This window comes from Vigna umbellata, chromosome 10 (genome assembly GCF_029865625.1).
Source record: "Vigna umbellata cultivar VRB3 chromosome 10, Vumbellata_1.0, whole genome shotgun sequence".
Classification (NCBI taxonomy): Eukaryota; Viridiplantae; Streptophyta; class Magnoliopsida; order Fabales; family Fabaceae; genus Vigna; species Vigna umbellata.
The window spans coordinates 15,206,162-15,225,531 of NC_142174.1; the positions used below are offsets into that span (position 1 = coordinate 15,206,162).

The 19,370-nt window shown below is 42.0% G+C and overlaps 1 protein-coding gene across 1 annotated transcript; it reads right to left on the reverse strand.

Annotated features, from left to right (window-relative positions):
* Positions 1-1,994: 1,994 nt before the first annotated feature.
* Positions 1,995-3,486, reverse strand: LOC148192001 (putative pectate lyase 4). The gene is made up of 4 exons (XM_088100085.1): positions 3,031-3,486; positions 2,570-2,925; positions 2,345-2,480; positions 1,995-2,219 (listed from the first exon to the last, which is right to left on the reverse strand). Exons 1-4 carry the CDS (start codon positions 3,484-3,486, stop codon positions 1,995-1,997), a joined length of 1,173 nt encoding a protein of 390 aa, XP_087956211.1.
* Positions 3,487-19,370: the final 15,884 nt, after the last annotated feature.

Sequence of the window (19,370 nt, forward strand, 5' to 3'; positions counted from 1 at the left end):
ATAATTTTTTTTCTTAAATAGAGATTATGTTTGCAAAAATGATCTATGTAAAATGAAGTCATTTTTTCACTTGAGTGGATTTGAGGGAGAGTAATTGAAGGGATTTGAGAGAATTTGAAAATAATTTTTTTTGTTGATTATTTGAGTGAATTTGGAGGTAAATGAGATTGGATTTGGAAGTAAATTTTTTTAATATGTCACGTCAATCAAATCCTAGACTAATTCTCACAAACTTTACTTCCAAATTCATTCTCACTTACCTCCAAATTAACTCAAATAAACAACAAAAAAAATTATTTTCAAATCTTCTCAAATCCCCTCAATTACTCTTCCTCAAATTCACTCAAGTGAACAAGGCAAGTTTCTTAACTTGTACTCATTTTAGTAATTTAGAAAAGGTACACTAATTTGGTTAAAACACCATTTTTAATGTGATGGAACTTCTTTGTGTGTGGGTTTACAAAAAATTCATATATAAATAAAAACATTTTTTAATTTTAATATATTTTATTAACATTCTCAAATTTTTGTATACACATTATTTTGCCACTTTCAAAATATTCTTCGAAAGTTCACTAATCATATGTCAAAATTATAACATTTTAATTTTATTATATAAGACGAAAAAGATGGATAATAATTGGCTCTAACACAAAAAAGTGTCATGGAAGCTTAAGGAGATTTGCCTTCCCATAAATTGAACATTTTTCACTGTCCTTAAAAAATAGTTTTTAAATTGCATAGTCATTATTTTTTTACTTTAGGATTTCATAATATACATGAAAGTTAATTTGATTTAATAAAATGTTTTTTTTTTGTTATTTTTAGATTATGTAATTTGAAAATCATTTTTTACATTGAAAGAAACTTATAGATTATATTACTTTTAAATTGTGTGATTTTAAAGTTTTTTATTTATTTATTTTCGGTGTACGTAATTTAAAAAAACATTTTTTTCATAAAAAAATAATTAAATTGTGTATAATGTATAAGTTCCTTTTAGATTACACAATAAGGGGCAGCATCAAGCGACGCAATTTAGTCTTTCAACCATTCTCAATGGGATGAGCATGAAATCTATGGGGTACAAAAAAAAATAACCGGTTTAATTATGTCCAAATTTGAAAGCCCAAATCAGACTCGTCCAAATTGGATAGGATGGATTATTTTTTCATATGGAAAGTTTATATATTTTTCCGCTTATACAATAAATTCTATGAGGGGGTTTAAACTTCATTGTGTGAATAAAATAAATCGTAAGTATAACAATTTGAATAATAGTTAAGAAAAGAAAAATGATAAACTCACCGGATTGCACAAACAGAGACAAATACATTGGTTGGTTACACTTTTGTTCTTATCACTTCATTGTTTTAGATCGAATACAAATCATGAATTGTATCTGTTAAAGTTTTAGTTGTATGATTCGTGTAAACTACGCTTTATAACAATTAGAAGTTCTCTTATGAAAACTTTACAAATAAAGAATGAGCAAAAACTTATATAATTAATAAATAACGAGACATTTAAATACATTTATCAACCATTAATTATTATATATAAAAACAAAAATTCTATTTAATTAAAAAAAGTTATTCTATAAGAAAATATTTAGTGTTATTAGTTAAACCTAGTCAAATAACTTTTAGAAAGTTTGTTAAGTAAATTTAAGCGTAATAATGGACCTCTTACTATGAAAAGGATATAGTTATACATCTTACATATTTGAATATTCACATTTTGCTCAAATTTTTAAAGATAAAATAGATATAAATTATTTATACATGTATAAGTTTTCTTCTTTATATATAATTATTATATCTCTTCCTAAAGTTATTTACTACTAAAATAGGTAAGAAAAAATATATATCATATATTCATAGATGAAAAAATGATTTTATAATACAATAGAATGTTAATACATTTGGGGAGTAATGAACTTCTCATTATTTAATGTGATAAATGTCAAATTATTTTAAAGATTCTTTTACTTATCAACATAGAAATGTTTTAGTGCATCGTAAGACACCTGATGAACGAGTTAATAATCTCACATACTTGACATTAGCAATATTAAAACGTTGTTCTTCACTATAGTTTGGTTTTAGCACTTGTCCTCCTTTTGTCATTGTGAAAGAAGCTCCATTCTCAAATGCATCTTTCACTGAATAAAACTCCCATGCATCTCCATTTGTGTGGCTATTCTTTCTCCATGTTACCTTCATGCATTAAATCAATAAAAAAAATATTACAAAAGTGATTTCTTCATACATATCCAACTTTTGTGATGTGTAATTAATTGAATACTATAAGTAGTTGAAATGGAAAAACTAAAATTGCATACCTCCTTACTCCCTTCTGTTGGTGCTATAAAGAGATTAGCTTCACTTTTGAGACTAGGTCTCATACTTCCACCAATGGCATATTGCACCCATCCTAAGTAAAGATTGTTGACTACATGTGCATACCCATGACGAATCCTAACATTTTTTTTATTTAGGAGCAAAAATAAAATTGTGAAATTTATTTAAATTTGTGTATATTATGTACTAATTGAATAATTAATTACCTGGGCATGCGTTGATTGCAATTAGGTCCGAAGTGGTTGTATATAATGGTCACCTTCATGTTTTGGTCTCTTATATAACCATCATCATGTCCAAGAAGCATAACTTTGTCTTGATTTCTAAACCAATTATTAGATATAGTCACATTAGTTGAACCCCGTGTTACATCAAGTAAGCCATCTTGACAATTGTAAAGTGTATTGTGATCAATCCAAATATTTGAAGCAGTAATCAATCTTATTGCATCTCCATCTACATGGCCCAAAGAAATCACCTTTCCTTCAGGTCCCATCACAACCCCTGGAGCTTGAGGTTTGCAATGATGAAGTCGAATGTTATGGATGATTACATTTGTGGCCTAAAATATAAATAAATAAATAAATGAAAAATTGTATAAAAGAAATTAGAAAAGATGTGAATGCATACACCTTTTGTCACAAGCAACAAATTAGTGAATGATTACCTTAAAGATCATTAAACATGCATTTTCAGCAATGTCAACATTAACGCCTCGACCATCAATGGTTGTAAAACTACTAATAAGAAGGGGTCTTTCGAGTCTAATATGCATGTCTCTTTGGAATGTGATCCAAACTTTACGTTGAATTACAGAAGCTCCATATCTCAAGGTACCAGGTTTAGGGTTTATAGGATCATCACTAGGGTCAATAACTTTATAACGAACGAGGTCTTTACCAATGTTGCTTGTCATTTTACCTGTGTAGCCAATAGAACATGTTGCTAGTTGAGGTCGATTCATCCTCCATACATGATTCAATCTCCAACATCGATCAATCACATTCATTTTCAATCCATCTATTTTAGATTGTTTTGCAACACCAAAGTTTGGAATGAAGACAACAACAATAACAGCTAAAGCAAAATGCCAATAATTAAAATTGATATTGTAAGATATCATTGTAAATGACAATTATTCTTAATATATGTGAGTTATAAAAAGAATATAGAAAAGAAAGAGAGAATGTGTGATAGTATAATTTGAAACAAAATGTAATATGAAAAGTGATTATATAGAAAAATATTATTTTGAAAGTTAGTTTAAGTTGTTTTCGCAAGCTATGTCCAATGGATATTTCATACTAAAAAAAACTATCAATAGAAATAAGTAACTATGTTTGCTTAATTAATTTTAAATGTTAACCTTAAGTTATAACAACTACCTAAATTTTACAACCACAGAAGTAAATTTAGAAATTCAAGTATATTAATTGTTAGAAATCCAACATAAACTATAAATAAGACAAATTTAAGGTATATAAACATGTGCAAACCTTACATTACAAGTTGTTTTTGTATAAGTTTGAATTTATTGTAGTGAAAATTGTTTTTTGTTAGACCTATCGTGTCATCCATTATCAAGCCTAATCTCATACTCAATACTTAAGATGTATATGTCTAAATGTGCGAGGTGTGTTTGAGATTTTACATCGACTAAAGATAAGATAAAGTTATATCCTAAGTAGATACAAATATGAAAATCTCATCTTATAAATTTGTTTTATAAAATTGAATTAAATTTAAATTTAAATTCTTAATAATAATGATTTTTCATATGTTAAAATTTAATTTGAAATTCATTAAACAAGAGTTTAATATTAATTTAACATCCTATGAAATTATATATCTTGTCACTTTCTTATTACGAGGCTATATTACTCACATTTGTTATATTTACATTTGTTTTATATATACATAAGTGTTATATTTGTTAAAATCATATTTCTCTATATTAATGGAATAATTTCATTAATTTTATAACAGCCTACTAAGCAAAATAATATTTTAATAAACATTGTTAAACACAATTCATTTTGATAATTAAAAAATAGAAAATACAGCAACAAAAATAAAAACAAATATAATATTGCAAAAGAGACATGTTCTAAGACTCACATTAAGAAAAAGTGAAAAAGTGATAAAGTGAAGTGTTATATACAGATTTAAAGTCATAAATCATTAAAGTTTTGAGTTGAATGTAACAACAATACCTAAAGTGTACATGTTTCATTGATATTATCACGAGTGTTTGTATGATAATTTAAAAAACCACTTTAATTTATTTTAAACTGGTAACATTTTGAAAATATAAAAAATGCAAATTCATAAATAAATGAAAATTTAATTTAATTTGTGAATATTTAATTATTATTGAAATAAGACGTTAATTTTAGCTTTTAGATTCACATTCAGTAAAGGTGTTTAAGGTGCAAACGTTACAAGAGGTTGTTACACCTTAAGATAGTTGTTGTTACAAATATTGTCTTCAAGAATGTTCTTTCTCTTTTTGAATACATTATCTCTATAGTATAATAAATAATTCAAGGACATTTATATCCTTCAAAAGTTGAAATTAAACGCACATACAAATCATGCAAGAGATCATATATTTAATAAATTTCGCAGTTTGAAATATAACATACCACAAAGTATATGTTCTCAAAATAACACAATCTGGACAAAGAATATAATTACACAATATATATTATACACAACACATACATAATTGATACAAAAATATATGCTGACATAGGACACTACAACATGAATATAAAGTAAAAAGCAACAACCTTTTTCTTTCTCTTTAACATAACTTATTCACTCACATCAAATCTTCACAATAAACCGAAGTGTTCCGATGAAACTTTTCTGCACCTGTTATTTATTCTTCCATGATTTTTCTAGAATGCAGAAAGTATATTCTGGAAAATCCATTCCAAAGAAAAATAATAATATAAACACGATAAAGTCTCGTCTACTTCTTTCTGCATCCAATTTTTTCTTCCTACACTCCCTAAAATTTCAAATTACAATTTTACCCTTCAATAAATAATAAAAACCCTAATCTTAATTTTACTCTTATTTATTCATCTCACTTCATCTCCTTTATTCTTTAATCGACTTTCAAAAATCGGTCAAGGTATTTAAAATTTTATTTGGTTGAATTTTTAAATATTTTATTTGATTTTTTAAAATATTTTAATTGTGTCTGGTTTCTATTTTTTATTTAATTTTTTTGTTAAATTTGGTTAATTGTGTTTTTTTATGTTTTGTTTGTTTTATTTTGATTTTTCAAAATTTATCATTTGTTATTTTAAATTTAATACATTTTTTCTTAAATATAAATATGTTTAAGGAATAAACGTATTTCGAAGTATTTTTTTTTAAATGTATTTTGAAGTAAATTTTTCGTTAAATGTATTTTGAAATACGTTGATTCGTATTTCAAAGTGTGTTTATTCGTTAAATGTATTTTAAATTATGTTTATTTCTTAAATGTATTTTAAAATATGTTATTTTTAACCGGTTTTTGAAAGCTGTCGCGAACTTTCAAGTTAAGAGAAAAACGTATTTCAAATATTTAATCGTTGAATTTTTAATGGATTTTGAAAGTTGATTAAGGAATAAAAAGAGTAGGGTGAGGAAAGAGAGGAGAATGAAAAAAGAAACGAAATAAAGGCTGATGGTCATATTTATAATTTTAGAGCTATATATGAAGGAAGAGAGATGCAAGGTGAAACACCCATAATAAAATAACTATTTTAATTTTAAAAAATAATTATTTAAAGATGAAATACAAAAATGTGTAAATAAAAAAGTGAAGTTTCCTTGTATAGATAAAAATGATAATTATAGTTTAAAAAATTTTAATGAAATAATAACATTGAAAAAAAGTATATAGCTAATTCTCTTCATACAACAATATAGATACTTACTTATATGAAAAAGTAAGTTCTAATTAACTCGCGATAAAAATAACCCTTCCAATGCGTTCATAACTAAGTACTTACAGAAAGCTAGCGATCTAAAATTAGAATTAAATATATAGTTGGTAAATTTTAAAATTAATTGAATAAAAATAAATAATTTTTATTTAATTGTATTATATTCTTCTCAATTTAAAAGAATAAAATGATTTTAACAATTAATTAGGTTGCTTTATTAAAAATAAAAGTGAAGATGCGGCGACCAGCAGCTGTGATTGCCAGGTTGTCCATCAGAGAGTCCGTGTTGCAATGATACCAATCTGTTAAAATACGACAAATTTAAGTTGATAAGACTGATGAATTATGGGTTACGAACCAAAGACACATGTACCATCCATGTTTCCTTGTCTTTTTGTGCGATTTTAAAATTCGTATTTAATTATTTAATTTATTAACTAATTAAATTGGGATTATGTATTGATTTGATCGGATTTTTTAGATTTATGTTAAATTAAAAAATTTAAATAAAAATATTTTTATTTTAAATAAATAACAGAAACATACTTTAATTGAATATATATATATATATATATATATATATATATATATATATATAATTAATAATAATTTTATATAACTTATTATTAATTTTAAGATAATAATTTTACATTAAAATAAAGTTTTAAATTTTAAATATATTTATAAATTTATGAATATTAAAATATAAATTTAGTTGAACTAAATATTTCTAATAATAATATTTATGTATTTTATTTATCGAATATTATTCACTTATTCAATACAATCCGATAGTATCCTAAATTTATTTTGGATTCCCTCCCCACAACGAGACGTTGTTTCATTTCAAGAAATGAAATGAGGAGCAGTAGTAAAAGAAAATCATAACAAATAAAGCTCAACAAAATTTTCCTTTAAATTAATTTAATCTTATTCAAATTCAACAAACGTTTTTACTGTGATAAAGTTCTAAGAAAAATAAAGTGTCAGCATGCTTAGATATTAAGAGGAACGATTAGAATGTATGGTGGCATAGAGAGAAAGAAAAATATTTTAAAAAAAATTAAATATGTTGTTGTTTCGGAAGTGTAGGGCTGTGGGGTTCCAAGTCTTCCAAATCCTCCCGTAATCTTGTCTCCGTGGCGGGTCTTCTCCTGGCGCTCTGGCTCTCCTCTTGATCCGGAGGGGTGGAGACCTACAAAAGATTCTCCGATGCCAAAGTCAGTTTCAGAGCAGTGGCTATTTTCAGTAGTAGTAATAAATGTGCATTCAATGTAACCTATCTACCACTCACCGTGGACCTGTATTTATAGTTTTCGCTATGGGCCTGGGATTAGTGAAAAGTTAATCACGGCCCAAAACGGCCCGATAGCTTCTAATTTCTACTTACCTTTAAACCAAATTACTTTCCCTTAAATTATGTTGATTAGTGTTTCGGCGGGCGTGGTCGTCCGCCCATGTGAAATGGGCGTCAGCCTCGCGCGCACAGAGATCCGCCCATGTGGGGTCCGCCCATGTGGGCTCTTTGGTACGGCATCCGGTTTTGCTGGCCGTGTCCGCGGGGATCCGCCCATGTGGGATCCGCCCACGTGGTCGTGGGATCCGCCCATGTGAGCTCTTCCGTACGGCGTCCGGTTTTGCTCGTCGTGTCCGCCCATGTGATATGGGCGTCCGCCTTGTCCGTATGGAGATCCGCCCAATTAGCTTGGGCGTCCGCTCACATAGCTTGGGAGTCCGCTCACATGGATCCTTCCGTACGGCGTCCGGCCCTTGTAGATACACAAGCCCCCCAAGTCCTAGTGCTCGTAGTGAACGTGGGACTTTGGGTCACCTAACAGACAAGATTTGATGCAGTGGCTGTCGTGCCGGGCTGCTCTGTGATGGTAGGATTCCTTGTGAGTTCTTCAAAGTTTTTCTTATAAAGAGGTTCGGCCCGGTTGGTAGGTGTTCCTCCCTGCTACAAGAGGGTTAGGAGAGTTTATACCGGGTCTAGGTTCAATCTTTGGCCGGCTCTTCAACGCATGAGCCTCCGGTGTGCCTTCTACGATTGCGTACAGGCATTGTCGTAAGTCGCCGTAGCCTCCGGAGTGGACTCCGGTATATCTTTGGGTAGGCGATCATTAGACAACCGGACGGTCCTTCCGTATTGGACAACCGGACGGTCCTTCCGTACGGCGCCCGGTATTTCGGGCGTCTTTCGTACGGCGCCTGGCACTTCGGCGCCCCTCGTACGGCGCCTGATACTTCGGCGCCCTTCGTACGGCGCCCGGTATTTCGGGCGTCCTTCGTGCGGCGCCCGATACTCTGGTACACAAGCCCCCCAAGTCCTAGTACACGTAGTGAACGTAGGATTTTGAATACGGCGCGTGGGGATCGGGAACCCGTAATTGGGCTTTATCCAGTGGGCTTTTTGAATTTGGATTTTAGGCGGAAAACACGTGGCGCGTCCCCAGTGAATAGAGCTGAAGCGTCGCCAAATCCGGAGCGTTGGTTGTACCAAATCTAACGGCCATGATACATCCAGCGGTTACTAATTTTTCCCTATAAATAGGGTGTTTAAACGGGGTCATTTTCACTTATCTTCTTTACTCAGGAGTTCGAGATTCTTTTTCCCTCAGGTAATAAATGGCATCTATGTCCATTGAGTCAGGTTCTGGGTCGTCGGGCGGAGTCCGGGAGGGGTCGGCGCAGGGCGACAGCGGCGATTCTCTAAGTTCGGCTTCTTCTCGTTTTTTGGAGGAGGCGGTTGGGTCTTCCGGAGGGGACCCTGGGTCACCGGTCTCGATGAACGACCGGATATTTAATGGTGTGCCTCTGTTCTTGCTCAAAGGCGGTATTCGTGTAGTCGGGTCGCCCTTCGAGCCGGATGGTGAAGGGACGGTGATATCGGAGTTGGCTCCCGTCGTTCCTAGCCGGTATGCTTCCTGCTATGCTTATCGCAAGGATTTAGAATGGCGGATCCGCCATACCCATATCGTACGGGATATGGAGGATTCGAGGTTAATTCGTGCGGGGGTGACTTTGTTGAACGAAAGGGTCTTTCATGATGGGCGGTCTAGTCCTTACGATTTCTTCTTCATGTACGTGACCTTCTTCACTCATCTTTTCGTCCGGGTGCCCTTTACTAAATTTCAAACGGCCGTTCTTCGGGAAGCTAATGTGGCTCCGACGCAGCTGCATCCCAATTCGTGGGCGGCTGTGCAGGCGTTTACGGCGATGTGTTCAGCAGTGGGTGTCACTCCCACCATTCCAGTTTTCTTTCACTATTTCGAAGTCCGCCCTTCTTCTTCTGGCGGTTGGGTATCTTTTAATTCGGTGCGGGACAGGACCCTTTTCCGCCCCTTCTCCGATTCCTTTAAAAATTTCAAGCAACATTACTTTAAAATAATCGTTGATAAGGCCGGCCTCCACGAGTTTTCCGATAGTGAAGGGAGGCCGCTGTTCCCATTCTATTGGACGAGGGACCCTCGACGAATACGGGCGACTTCAATCGGGGATTTGACAGCACCCGACCGAGAGGCCGTGCGCACCATTAACACCCTCCCTCGCCGGATCTCCGCCCGCCACCTGGTTGAATGCCTTAGTCTTGAGGATTGTGGACCAAAGGCGTTCGGTATGGTCTTGTCACATTAGGTGTGCTCGTTTTTCGCATACTGACGTTAATTTTTCTGAATTTCTTTGTTTTTTGCAGAACTAATGACGACTCCGGGCCCCCGCAAATCCAACTTCCTGACCGTCAGGAAGAAGTCCGGTGCCAGCTCGTCGACGGCCCGGCCAACCGGTGCTCCCGCAGTGCCGCGCCCTCCTCCTGCCGGCGCTCCGACTGGACGGGTCCCCCCCACTGGTAAGGCCGGGGGTCCAGGCGTGAAGATTAGAATCCGGGAGCATCAACCGGAGATGGCGGCCGTCCAAGTAGGTCCAACGTCTGGGGCGGCCATGACTTCCGCGGATCCTACTCGAAAGAGAAAAGATCCTACTGCTGAGGGACGTCAAGACAAGGAGGGCTCTTCGTCTCGGTCAGCTTCGAAGAAAGCCCGTAAGGACAAGGGCAAAGAGAAAGAGCGGGAGAGGGTATTGGCCGTCCCCATTCCTGGCGGTGTTTTCAGCCCGGAGTTCAGCATGAGCGACCGGGCAAAATTCCATATGCGCTCCTCTCAGCGGGCGCTTATTGAACCCTTGTCCGAGCTGGAGCTAACCAACGCCATGCTAGAGATGTCTACCCGGACATCCGCTCTGGCCTGGTACTTAAGAAAGTTTGCTGACCGCCCCGGCGTGGCGGAGGTCCGGGCCGAGCTCGACAAGGAGAAGAAGAATGCAGCCTCCCTTCAGTTGACCTTGGAGCAGATGGTCCTTAACCAGGATGAATACGATAAGAAGATCGAACAGTTAGAAGCCGATCTTGAGGAGGCCAAGAGGGAGGCCGCCAAAAGTTTGGCAACCGCCCAGGCCGAACAGGAGCGCTTGGCGGAGGAAGGTCGCCAGCTGAAGGCGGAGGTAGCCCGCCTAAAAGAGGTCGAAACGGATCATGCTAAGACCAACGAGGAGCTCACTCTTGAAGTTACTAAGGCCAAGGAGCAGGTTGCCGAGTTGGAGTCGACCATTATGTTTGAACATGAGGAAGGGTTCAACAAAGCCCTTCGTCAGGTAACTCTGCTGGCGGGCATCCAGGATCCGTTTTCTTTGGGCGTGGATATAGAGAAGGACGTTTTCGACGGCGTCCTTATGGATTTGAATGCGGTTGAAGACGACGGGCCAACTGTAGAGGCGGCATCCGGGAAAAACGTTTAGAATTCTTTTTCTTTTAATTTTTTGGTGTATCTCGTGACCATCCGCCCAACATCTCGGATTGTCCAGAAGTTGGCCGGGCGGTCCTTTTGTAAATCGGCGCGTTTCAGCGTCCCTGATTAATACACAGTTGGTTTTTCCTGTTTCGTATATTTTGTGCGCCTTTTATTCCTACAAAGGACTTGCTTTAGTACCGGTCCGGCCGGGGGGAATGACGCCTCCTTTTCCCGGGCGGGTGTCGACGTTTAGCTTTTAGATGTTTAACTTTCGCTTCATGGCCCACCCGATCAAGCTGAGTCGTTCTCTTTGGATTCGCCTCGTCGCCCAACCAAGCTGAGAGTCGTTCTCTTTGGAACGCTCGTCTGCCAACTTCGGTTTGGTACGGCGGACGTCTCTTCCTTCGTCGCCCAACCAAGCTGAGAGTCGTTCTCTTTGGAAAGCTCGTTCGCCAGCTTGGGTTTGGTAGGGCGGACGTCTCTTCGCTTCGTCGCCCAACCAAGCTGAGAGTCGTTCTCTTTGGAACGCTCGTTCGCCAGCTTGGGTTTGGTAGGGCGGACGTCTCTTCGCTTCGTCGCCCAACCAAGCTGAGAGTCGTTCTCTTTGGAACGCTCGTTCGCCAGCTTGGGTTTGGTAGGGCGGACGTCTCTTCGCTTCGTCGCCCAACCAAGCTGAGAGTCGTTCTCTTTGGAACGCTCGTTCGCCAGCTTGGGTTTGGTAGGGCGGACGTCTCTTCGCTTCGTCGCCCAACCAAGCTGAGAGTCGTTCTCTTTGGAACGCTCGTTCGCCAGCTTGGGTTTGGTAGGGCGGACGTCTCTTCGCTTCGTCGCCCAACCAAGCTGAGAGTCGTTCTCTTTGGAACGCTCGTTCTGAATTAGATGTCTACAAAACAAAGTGAGTTTCATAGGAGAAAATAGAACTTGATTCATTAACCATGGGGGTACATTACATCAAGCCGTGGAAGTTAACTGAAATAAAACTTTAGATGCGTGGCGTTCCAAGTGTTAGGGATGGGACGTCCGTCCATGCGCTCCAGCCTATACGCTCCGTTTCCCAGGGCCTCCATTACTCGGAACGGCCCTTCCCACTTGGCGGCCAGCTTTCCATGAGTTGGGTTTCGGCGGGCGTCTCCCGCTTTTCTCCATACTAGGTCCCCCTCCTGGAAGCTTCTTGGCCGGACCTTGGAGTTGTATTTTCTTTCCACCATGCGCTTGCATGCTTCGGCCCTCAGCGCCGCTCGATCACGCCGTTCGTCCAGGGAGTCCAACTCGATTCTCAACTCTTGGTCGTTGAGGTTCAGGTCCTCGACTTCTCGCCTCAAGGACGGTTCGCCCAGCTCAACCGGCAACATAGCATCAGTACCATAAGTTAAGTTGAAAGGGGTTTCGCCTGTGGTTCCATGAGGTGTGCATCTATAGGCCCATAGGACCTCGGGCAGTTCGTCCACCCACGCTCCCTTCCTTTCTCCCAAACGCCGCTTGAGTTCCGAAACTATGGTCTTGTTCATTGCTTCGGCTTGACCGTTCGTCTGGGGATGCTCCACGGAGCTGGTAATGTGCTTGATTCCCAATCCTTTGAAGAATTCGGCGAGTTTTTTATCTATAAACTGCCGGCCGTTGTCTGTGATGATGGATCGGGGGAGGCCGAAGCGACATATCAACTTCCAACAGAATTTCTGGACCTGGGCGGCCGTGATGGTCGCCAAGGGCTCGGCCTCTACCCACTTGGTGAAGTAATCCACCGCCACCAAGAGGAACTTCCTCTGCGCTTGCCCTACTGGGAATGGTCCTACGATGTCCATTCCCCATTGGGCGAATGGCCATGGGGAGGATATTGAACGTAAGGCATGTGGCGGAAGATGGGTGTTGTTGGAATGTTCCTGACAGCGAACGCAGCGCTGGACGAACGCTTTTGTGTCCGCCTCCATGGTAGGCCAATAATATCCGGCTCTCAGTAACCGGGCTTTTAACGTTCTCCAGCCTGTGTGGAAACCACAAACGCCGTTGTGTAGCTCGTCCATGACATAGCATGCCTCTTCGTTCCCCAAGCACTTAAGGAGGGGGGAGGAGAATCCTCTTCGGTATAAGTCATCCCCCACAATAAGGTAACGGGCGATTTTCTTGGCTTCGCCCGGACCTACCGTCCGCCCCTCGTCCTGGCGGGTCATGATCTCCCTGATTTCTGCACGCCAGTCCTGCCCTCCATCGGATACCGCCGAGCATTCTACCGAAGGCTGAAGTAGAACCTGCCGCACGACAGTAGTCAACTGTCCCTTTTCCTTTCCCGAACTGAGTTTAGACAGTACGTCCGCCCTCGTGTTTTGTTCTCTGGGAATGTGCTGTATGTCACTTTATCGAACGCCCTTGCGAGTTCCGCCGCTCGTTGGTAGTATCGTAAAAGGCGCTCCTCTCTGACTTGGAAGTTGCCGTTCATTTGGCCTACCACCAACTCAGAGTCCGTCCGGCAGGTTATCCTCCGCGCCCCCATGTCTTTTGCCAACTCGAGGCCGGCTATCAGGGCCTCATACTCGGCCTGGTTGTTGGATACTTTGAATTTGAATATCAAGGAATGCTCCAGTAAGAATCCGTTGGGGCCTTCAAGAACGATGCCGGCCCCGCTTATCGAACGCCCGGACGCTCCGTCCACGTACAGATTCCAGTCTTCTAGGCCGGATGGGGGTAATTCGGCCGCGAAATCTGCCAAATGTTGGCCTTTAACCGATCCCCTTGGTTCATAGCGCAAGCCGAACTCTGAGAGCTCTACTGCCCATGCCACCATCCGTCCGGCTAGGTCCGGCTTTCTGAGGATTTTGGAGATTGGGAAGTCCGTCCGGACTATCACTTGATAACTTTGAAAGTAAGGGCGAAGCCTTCGGGATGCGTGCAATAAAGCCAAGGCCACCTTCTCTACCCGCTGATACCGGGTTTCTGCATCTAGGAGCGTTCGACTCACGAAGTAAATTAATCTCGCTTGAGGCCGCTCTTGCATCAATACGGCGCTGACGGCCGTTTCAGATACTCCCAAGAAGATATGCAAATCTCCACCCGGAACCGGGCGGTTCATGACCGGTGGGTTACTTAGGATGGCTTTGACGTCTTGGAACGCTCGCTCGCATTCGTCGTCCCATGACGGGCCGGCCCCTTTCTTCAGCTTACGCAGGACCGGCCTCATCCGCTCTGCTAGCTTGGGGATAAATCGGGACAAGGCAGTGAGGCGTCCGACCAGTCTCTGGACTTCCTTAAGGGTGGCCGGACTCTGCATTTTCAGTACCGCGTCACACTTGTCTGGGTTAGCCTCAATCCCCCTTGATGTCAGCATAAAACCCAAGAACTTTCCGGCGGCTACCCCGAACGTACACTTTGCGGGGTTCAAGCGCATGCCGAATTTCCTTACTTGGCGAAAAACCTCCTCAAGGTCTTGGATGTGTCCCTCTCCATCTGCCGATCGGACCACCATGTCGTCCACATATACGTCCATGCACCGGCCTATCTGGTCCCGGAAGATTCGATCCATTAGGCGCTGGTATGTCGCCCCCGCATTCTTCAGGCCGAACGGCATAACCTCATAGCAGAAGTTAGCCTTCTCTGTGATGAATGCTGTCTTCTCGATGTCTGGTCCGTACATGGGTATCTGATTATACCCGGAATATGCATCCAGGAAACTCAGCACTCGGTGTCCGGAGGCGCCGTCCACCAGGGCGTCTATGCTGGGTAGGGGGTGCGAATCCTTTGGGCAGGCCTTGTTCAGATCCGTGTAGTCGGTACACATGCGCCACTTCCCGCTAGCCTTCTTCACCATGACCACGTTAGCTAGCCATGTGGTGTAGGTGACAGCCCGGACGAATCCGGCTCTCTTCAACTTCTCTACCTCCTCTTCGACCGCCTTGCGCTTCTCCTCGCCCATTCTTCGCTTTTTCTGGGCTATAGGTCGTGCATTCTGGAAAAGCGAGAGCTTGTGGCACATCACCGCAGGATGAATGCCTGGCATATCCGCTGCCGTCCATGCAAAGAGATCACGGTTCCTCCACAAGAGCGCTCTCAACTCCTTTTCCATCTCGAGGTTCAGCTCCCTGGCGATGCGAGTGGTTTGGGCAGGTTCCTTTCCTATCAGGATAGGTTGGGTTTCTCCCATAGGTTCCAGCCGGTCCTCGGTATTCGTCCTAGGATCAAGGTCGGCCATGGCCACCTCCGAGCCGGCCGCCCGCCTTTTTGCGGGACGGACGTGCAACTTCAACCCTGCTGCGTAACATTCTCGCGCCGTCTTCTGGTCCGCCCGGACTGTACAAATAATTCCCTTCTCGGAGGGGTATTTCATTGTGAGGTGGGGGTAGAGACGATTGCTCCAAAAGCGTTTAAGCACGGCCTTCCGAGCAGCACGTTATATGAGGTGCTCGCCTCTACCAGCAGATACCGGACCCTCTTCTCCTCGCTAGATCGTCCGGTCCCCAACCTCGTCCTCAACTCCACATATCCCCTTGTGTCAACTCTTTCTCCTGCAAACCCTACTATCTGCCCATCGTAGGGGACAATCAGATCTTCTGAGATATCCATTTGCAGGAAGGTCTTCCAGTAAAGGATGTTGACCGAACTTCCTTGGTCAACCAGGACTTTGCTTATCCCATACCGTGCTATCTCTGCCGTTATGACCATTGGGTCGTCCTGGTCGGGATCAGGGGCGTGAAAGTCCTCGTCCGAGAAGGTAATGGGCGGCATGGAGCGACGCGGCTTGTCAACCAGATGGACGGATTGGAGGGCCCGAACGTGGCGTTTACGGGCGGAAGAAGATGATCCTCCTCCCGCGAATCCTCCGGAAATGGTATTAATGTGTCCTCTCAAGGGGCGTTCCCGGCTGCGGCTTCGACTTCGGCTCGGGCGCCTTTCGGAGCGGGGTCGTTCCGCTCGGGGATTCCGCGGCTTATCCTTTCGGTAGGCCGGTCTCTGGGGGACCGTTCGGTTGACTGCGACGGGCGCTCGTCTCGGACGTACTTCTTAAGTTTTCCCGCCCGGACGAGTTCTTCTATTTTGTCCTTGAGGGTCCGGCATTCTTCGGTGCTGACCCATGTTTTTGTGGTAGGAGCAATGTTTGCTCCGGTCAGCGCTTCAAAGTTGGGAGTCCCTCATGCTCCACTATCAGTTCTGCACTTAGGGCCTCTCGGAGAATTTTCTCCCTTGAGGCGTTCAAGGGCGTATATTGTTGGAAGCGAGGTCCTTTCTTCTGCTCCCGGGGCCTAAGGCCGAACGTTTTTCCCGTAGAATTGGCGGGCTTATTACCGTCCGTCCTCTCTCCCCTGGCTTCTTGATTTTCTTTTTTATAGGAGAGCTTCATCTCCTCCACCCTTATTTCATCAGCTGCTCTTTCCCTCAACTCCTCCATTGTTTTGGGTGCTCGCCTGCAGACACTATCTTTGAACGGCCCCGGCTTAAGAGCCGGCAGGATGTAGTGAAGGGCGAGCTCCGGCGTCAGGCTTTTCACTCGCCGGACGGTCTTCTGATACCTGTCCATGAACGTCCGCAAGGTCTCGTCCTTCTCCTGCTTGAGGGTCATTAATTCGAATACGGTCAGGTCTTGAGTGCTGCTGGCCGCAAATTGTTTGACGAACAGCTGTTTCAACCCGGCGAAATTTTCTATCGAATTAGGGGGGAGGGTGTTGAACCACTCCAATGCCTCGTCCTCCAACGAGAGCGAGAATGCTCTGCACCAGATGGCGTCATTGCCTGTTCGGAACGCCATCGCGTTCGAGAACGTCTGGATATGGGAGGCAGGGTCCGTTGTTCCGTTATACATTTTGAATTGTGGAGCCATGAATTGCTCCGAAATTTGGACATCCATGATGTTCTGAGTGAACGGGAGTAACAAGGTGGACGACGGTTCCGACTTCACTATCATTCGTCCGTCCTCGGCAGCGCTCTCCGCATGCACCGATTTGGCCTTGCTTCCTTCCGCCTCGGACCCGGTAGGCCTCCAGGTTTTATCATACTCGGTATCGGCGGGTGGACTGTCTTCCGCTACCGTCTTTTCCTTATCCTTCCTTTGCTTTCCTTCATCTATCCGCCCGACCTCCTCGGCTATCCGCCCGACCTTCCTTTGCTTTCCTTAATCTTATTCAAATTCAACAAACGTTTTTACTGTGATAAAGTTCTAAGAAAAATAAAGTGTCAGCATGCTTAGATATTAAGAGGAACGATTAGAATGTATGGTGGCATAGAGAGAAAGAAAAAATATTTTAAAAAAAATTAAATATGTTGTTGTTCGGAAGTGTAGGGCTGTGGGGTTCCAAGTCTTCCAAATCCTCCCGTAATCTTGTCTCCGTGGCGGGTCTTCTCCTGGCGCTCTGGCTCTCCTCTTGATCCGGAGGGGTGGAGACCTACAAAAGATTCTCCGATGCCAAAGTCAGTTTCAGAGCAGTGGCTATTTTCAGTAGTAGTAATAAATGTGCATTCAATGTAACCTATCTACCACTCACCGTGGACCTGTATTTATAGTTTTCGCTATGGGCCTGGGATTAGTGAAAAGTTAATCACGGCCCAAAACGGCCCGATAGCTTCTAATTTCTACTTACCTTTAAACCAAATTACTTTCCCTTAAATTATGTTGATTAGTGTTTCGGCGGGCGTGGTCGTCCGCCCATGTGAAATGGGCGTCAGCCTCGCGCGCACAGAGATCCGCCCATGTGGGGTCCGCCCATGTGGGCTCTTTGGTACGGCATCCGGTTTTGCTGGCCGTGTCCGCGGGGATCCGCCCATGTGGGATCCGCCCACGCGGGATCCGCCCATGTGGGATCCGCCCACGTGGTCGTGGGATCCGCCCATGTGAGCTCTTCCGTACGGCGTCCGGTTTTGCTCGTCGTGTCCGCCCATGTGATATGGGCGTCCGCCTTGTCCGTATGGAGATCCGCCCAATTAGCTTGGGCGTCCGCTCACATAGCTTGGGAGTCCGCTCACATGGATCCTTCCGTACGGCGTCCGGCCCTTGTAGATACAGTTGTGTTATTTATTATTTATTTTTTATCGACAAGACCATTAATTTTTAGGTTATGTTTACTCTACCAACTTGTTTTTATTCAACTATTTTCCTCCTTTTTATCAAACAAAGTATCGGTGTTGATAAATTTACATCCTAAAATGGGATACTTTTTGAGTTTGTGAGTACTTTACCAATATTTTGATACAAGCCACAAGCTGTTTAAGTCTTTGAATAATGTATTATGAATTTCATTCTTATCTATAAACAACACCTATGAGTATACAAATTGAGACACTAGTAAAAAATTGGGTTTTTACAGCGCACATTATGTCACGGTTCACTGGAAACCGCAGCATAATGGTGCGCGGTGGCAGTTTTGTAAATAAATCAAACAAATATGCCGCGGTTCAGAGCGGAACCGCGGCATATACTCCAGTCAACCATCCCCTTTGACGCCACGTCTGAATAAAAAATTAAATAACAGAGTATATGCCGCGGGTTTCTGGACAACCGCGGCATATACCCCTGCCAATTTATTGCAGGGGCTGACTGAGTCAGAGAATTTCAGAAGTTACAAGGGTATATGTCGCGGTTGCTCTGAGGAACCGCAGCATATACCGCAGTAACTTCTGAACTTCTCTGTCAGTCAGAGAATTTCAGAAGTTACAGGGGTATATGCCACAGTTTCTCAGAGCAACCGCGGCATATACCCCATGTCATCTACTGATATTCCCCAAAAGGCAGTTGGGAGACAGTTGTGTTCAGCACGTTACACGGGTATAGGCCGCGGTTCTCAGAGTAACCGCGAACTATTCTCCTACCTGAAATAAATTTAAAATGAATTCGAAATATTTAGAGGAATATACCGCGGTTGCCCGCTGAACCGCTGCATATACTTTAAAAATAATTTAAAAAATGCCATTAAGGTTAATTTTTTAAATCAGTATAGGCCGCGGTTCCTTGTGAAACCGCGACATATAACCATCTTATATCGCGGTTAAGTAGTGAACCGCGGTAGATTCCCCAGTCAGAGTTAAAAAATAAAACTTTGGAACAGTGTCGTCTTCTTGTTCGCGCAGTTTCGCGTTTTCTTCTCCCTCCCGCGACCACCCATCTCAGGCCGTCGTTTTTGCACCGTTTAAACTCAAAATTGTTCGGTCATTTCTCGTTTTTGACGATAAGAAAGAGTTTTAGCCGATCAAAATCATTTGAAACGCTTGTCATTCCTCTCCGCTGCCATTTTCCTTTGTTGCACCAAGCTTTTTCGTCGCCCCTGTTCCAGGTATTTATGCCCTTTTGCATTCTTAACATGATT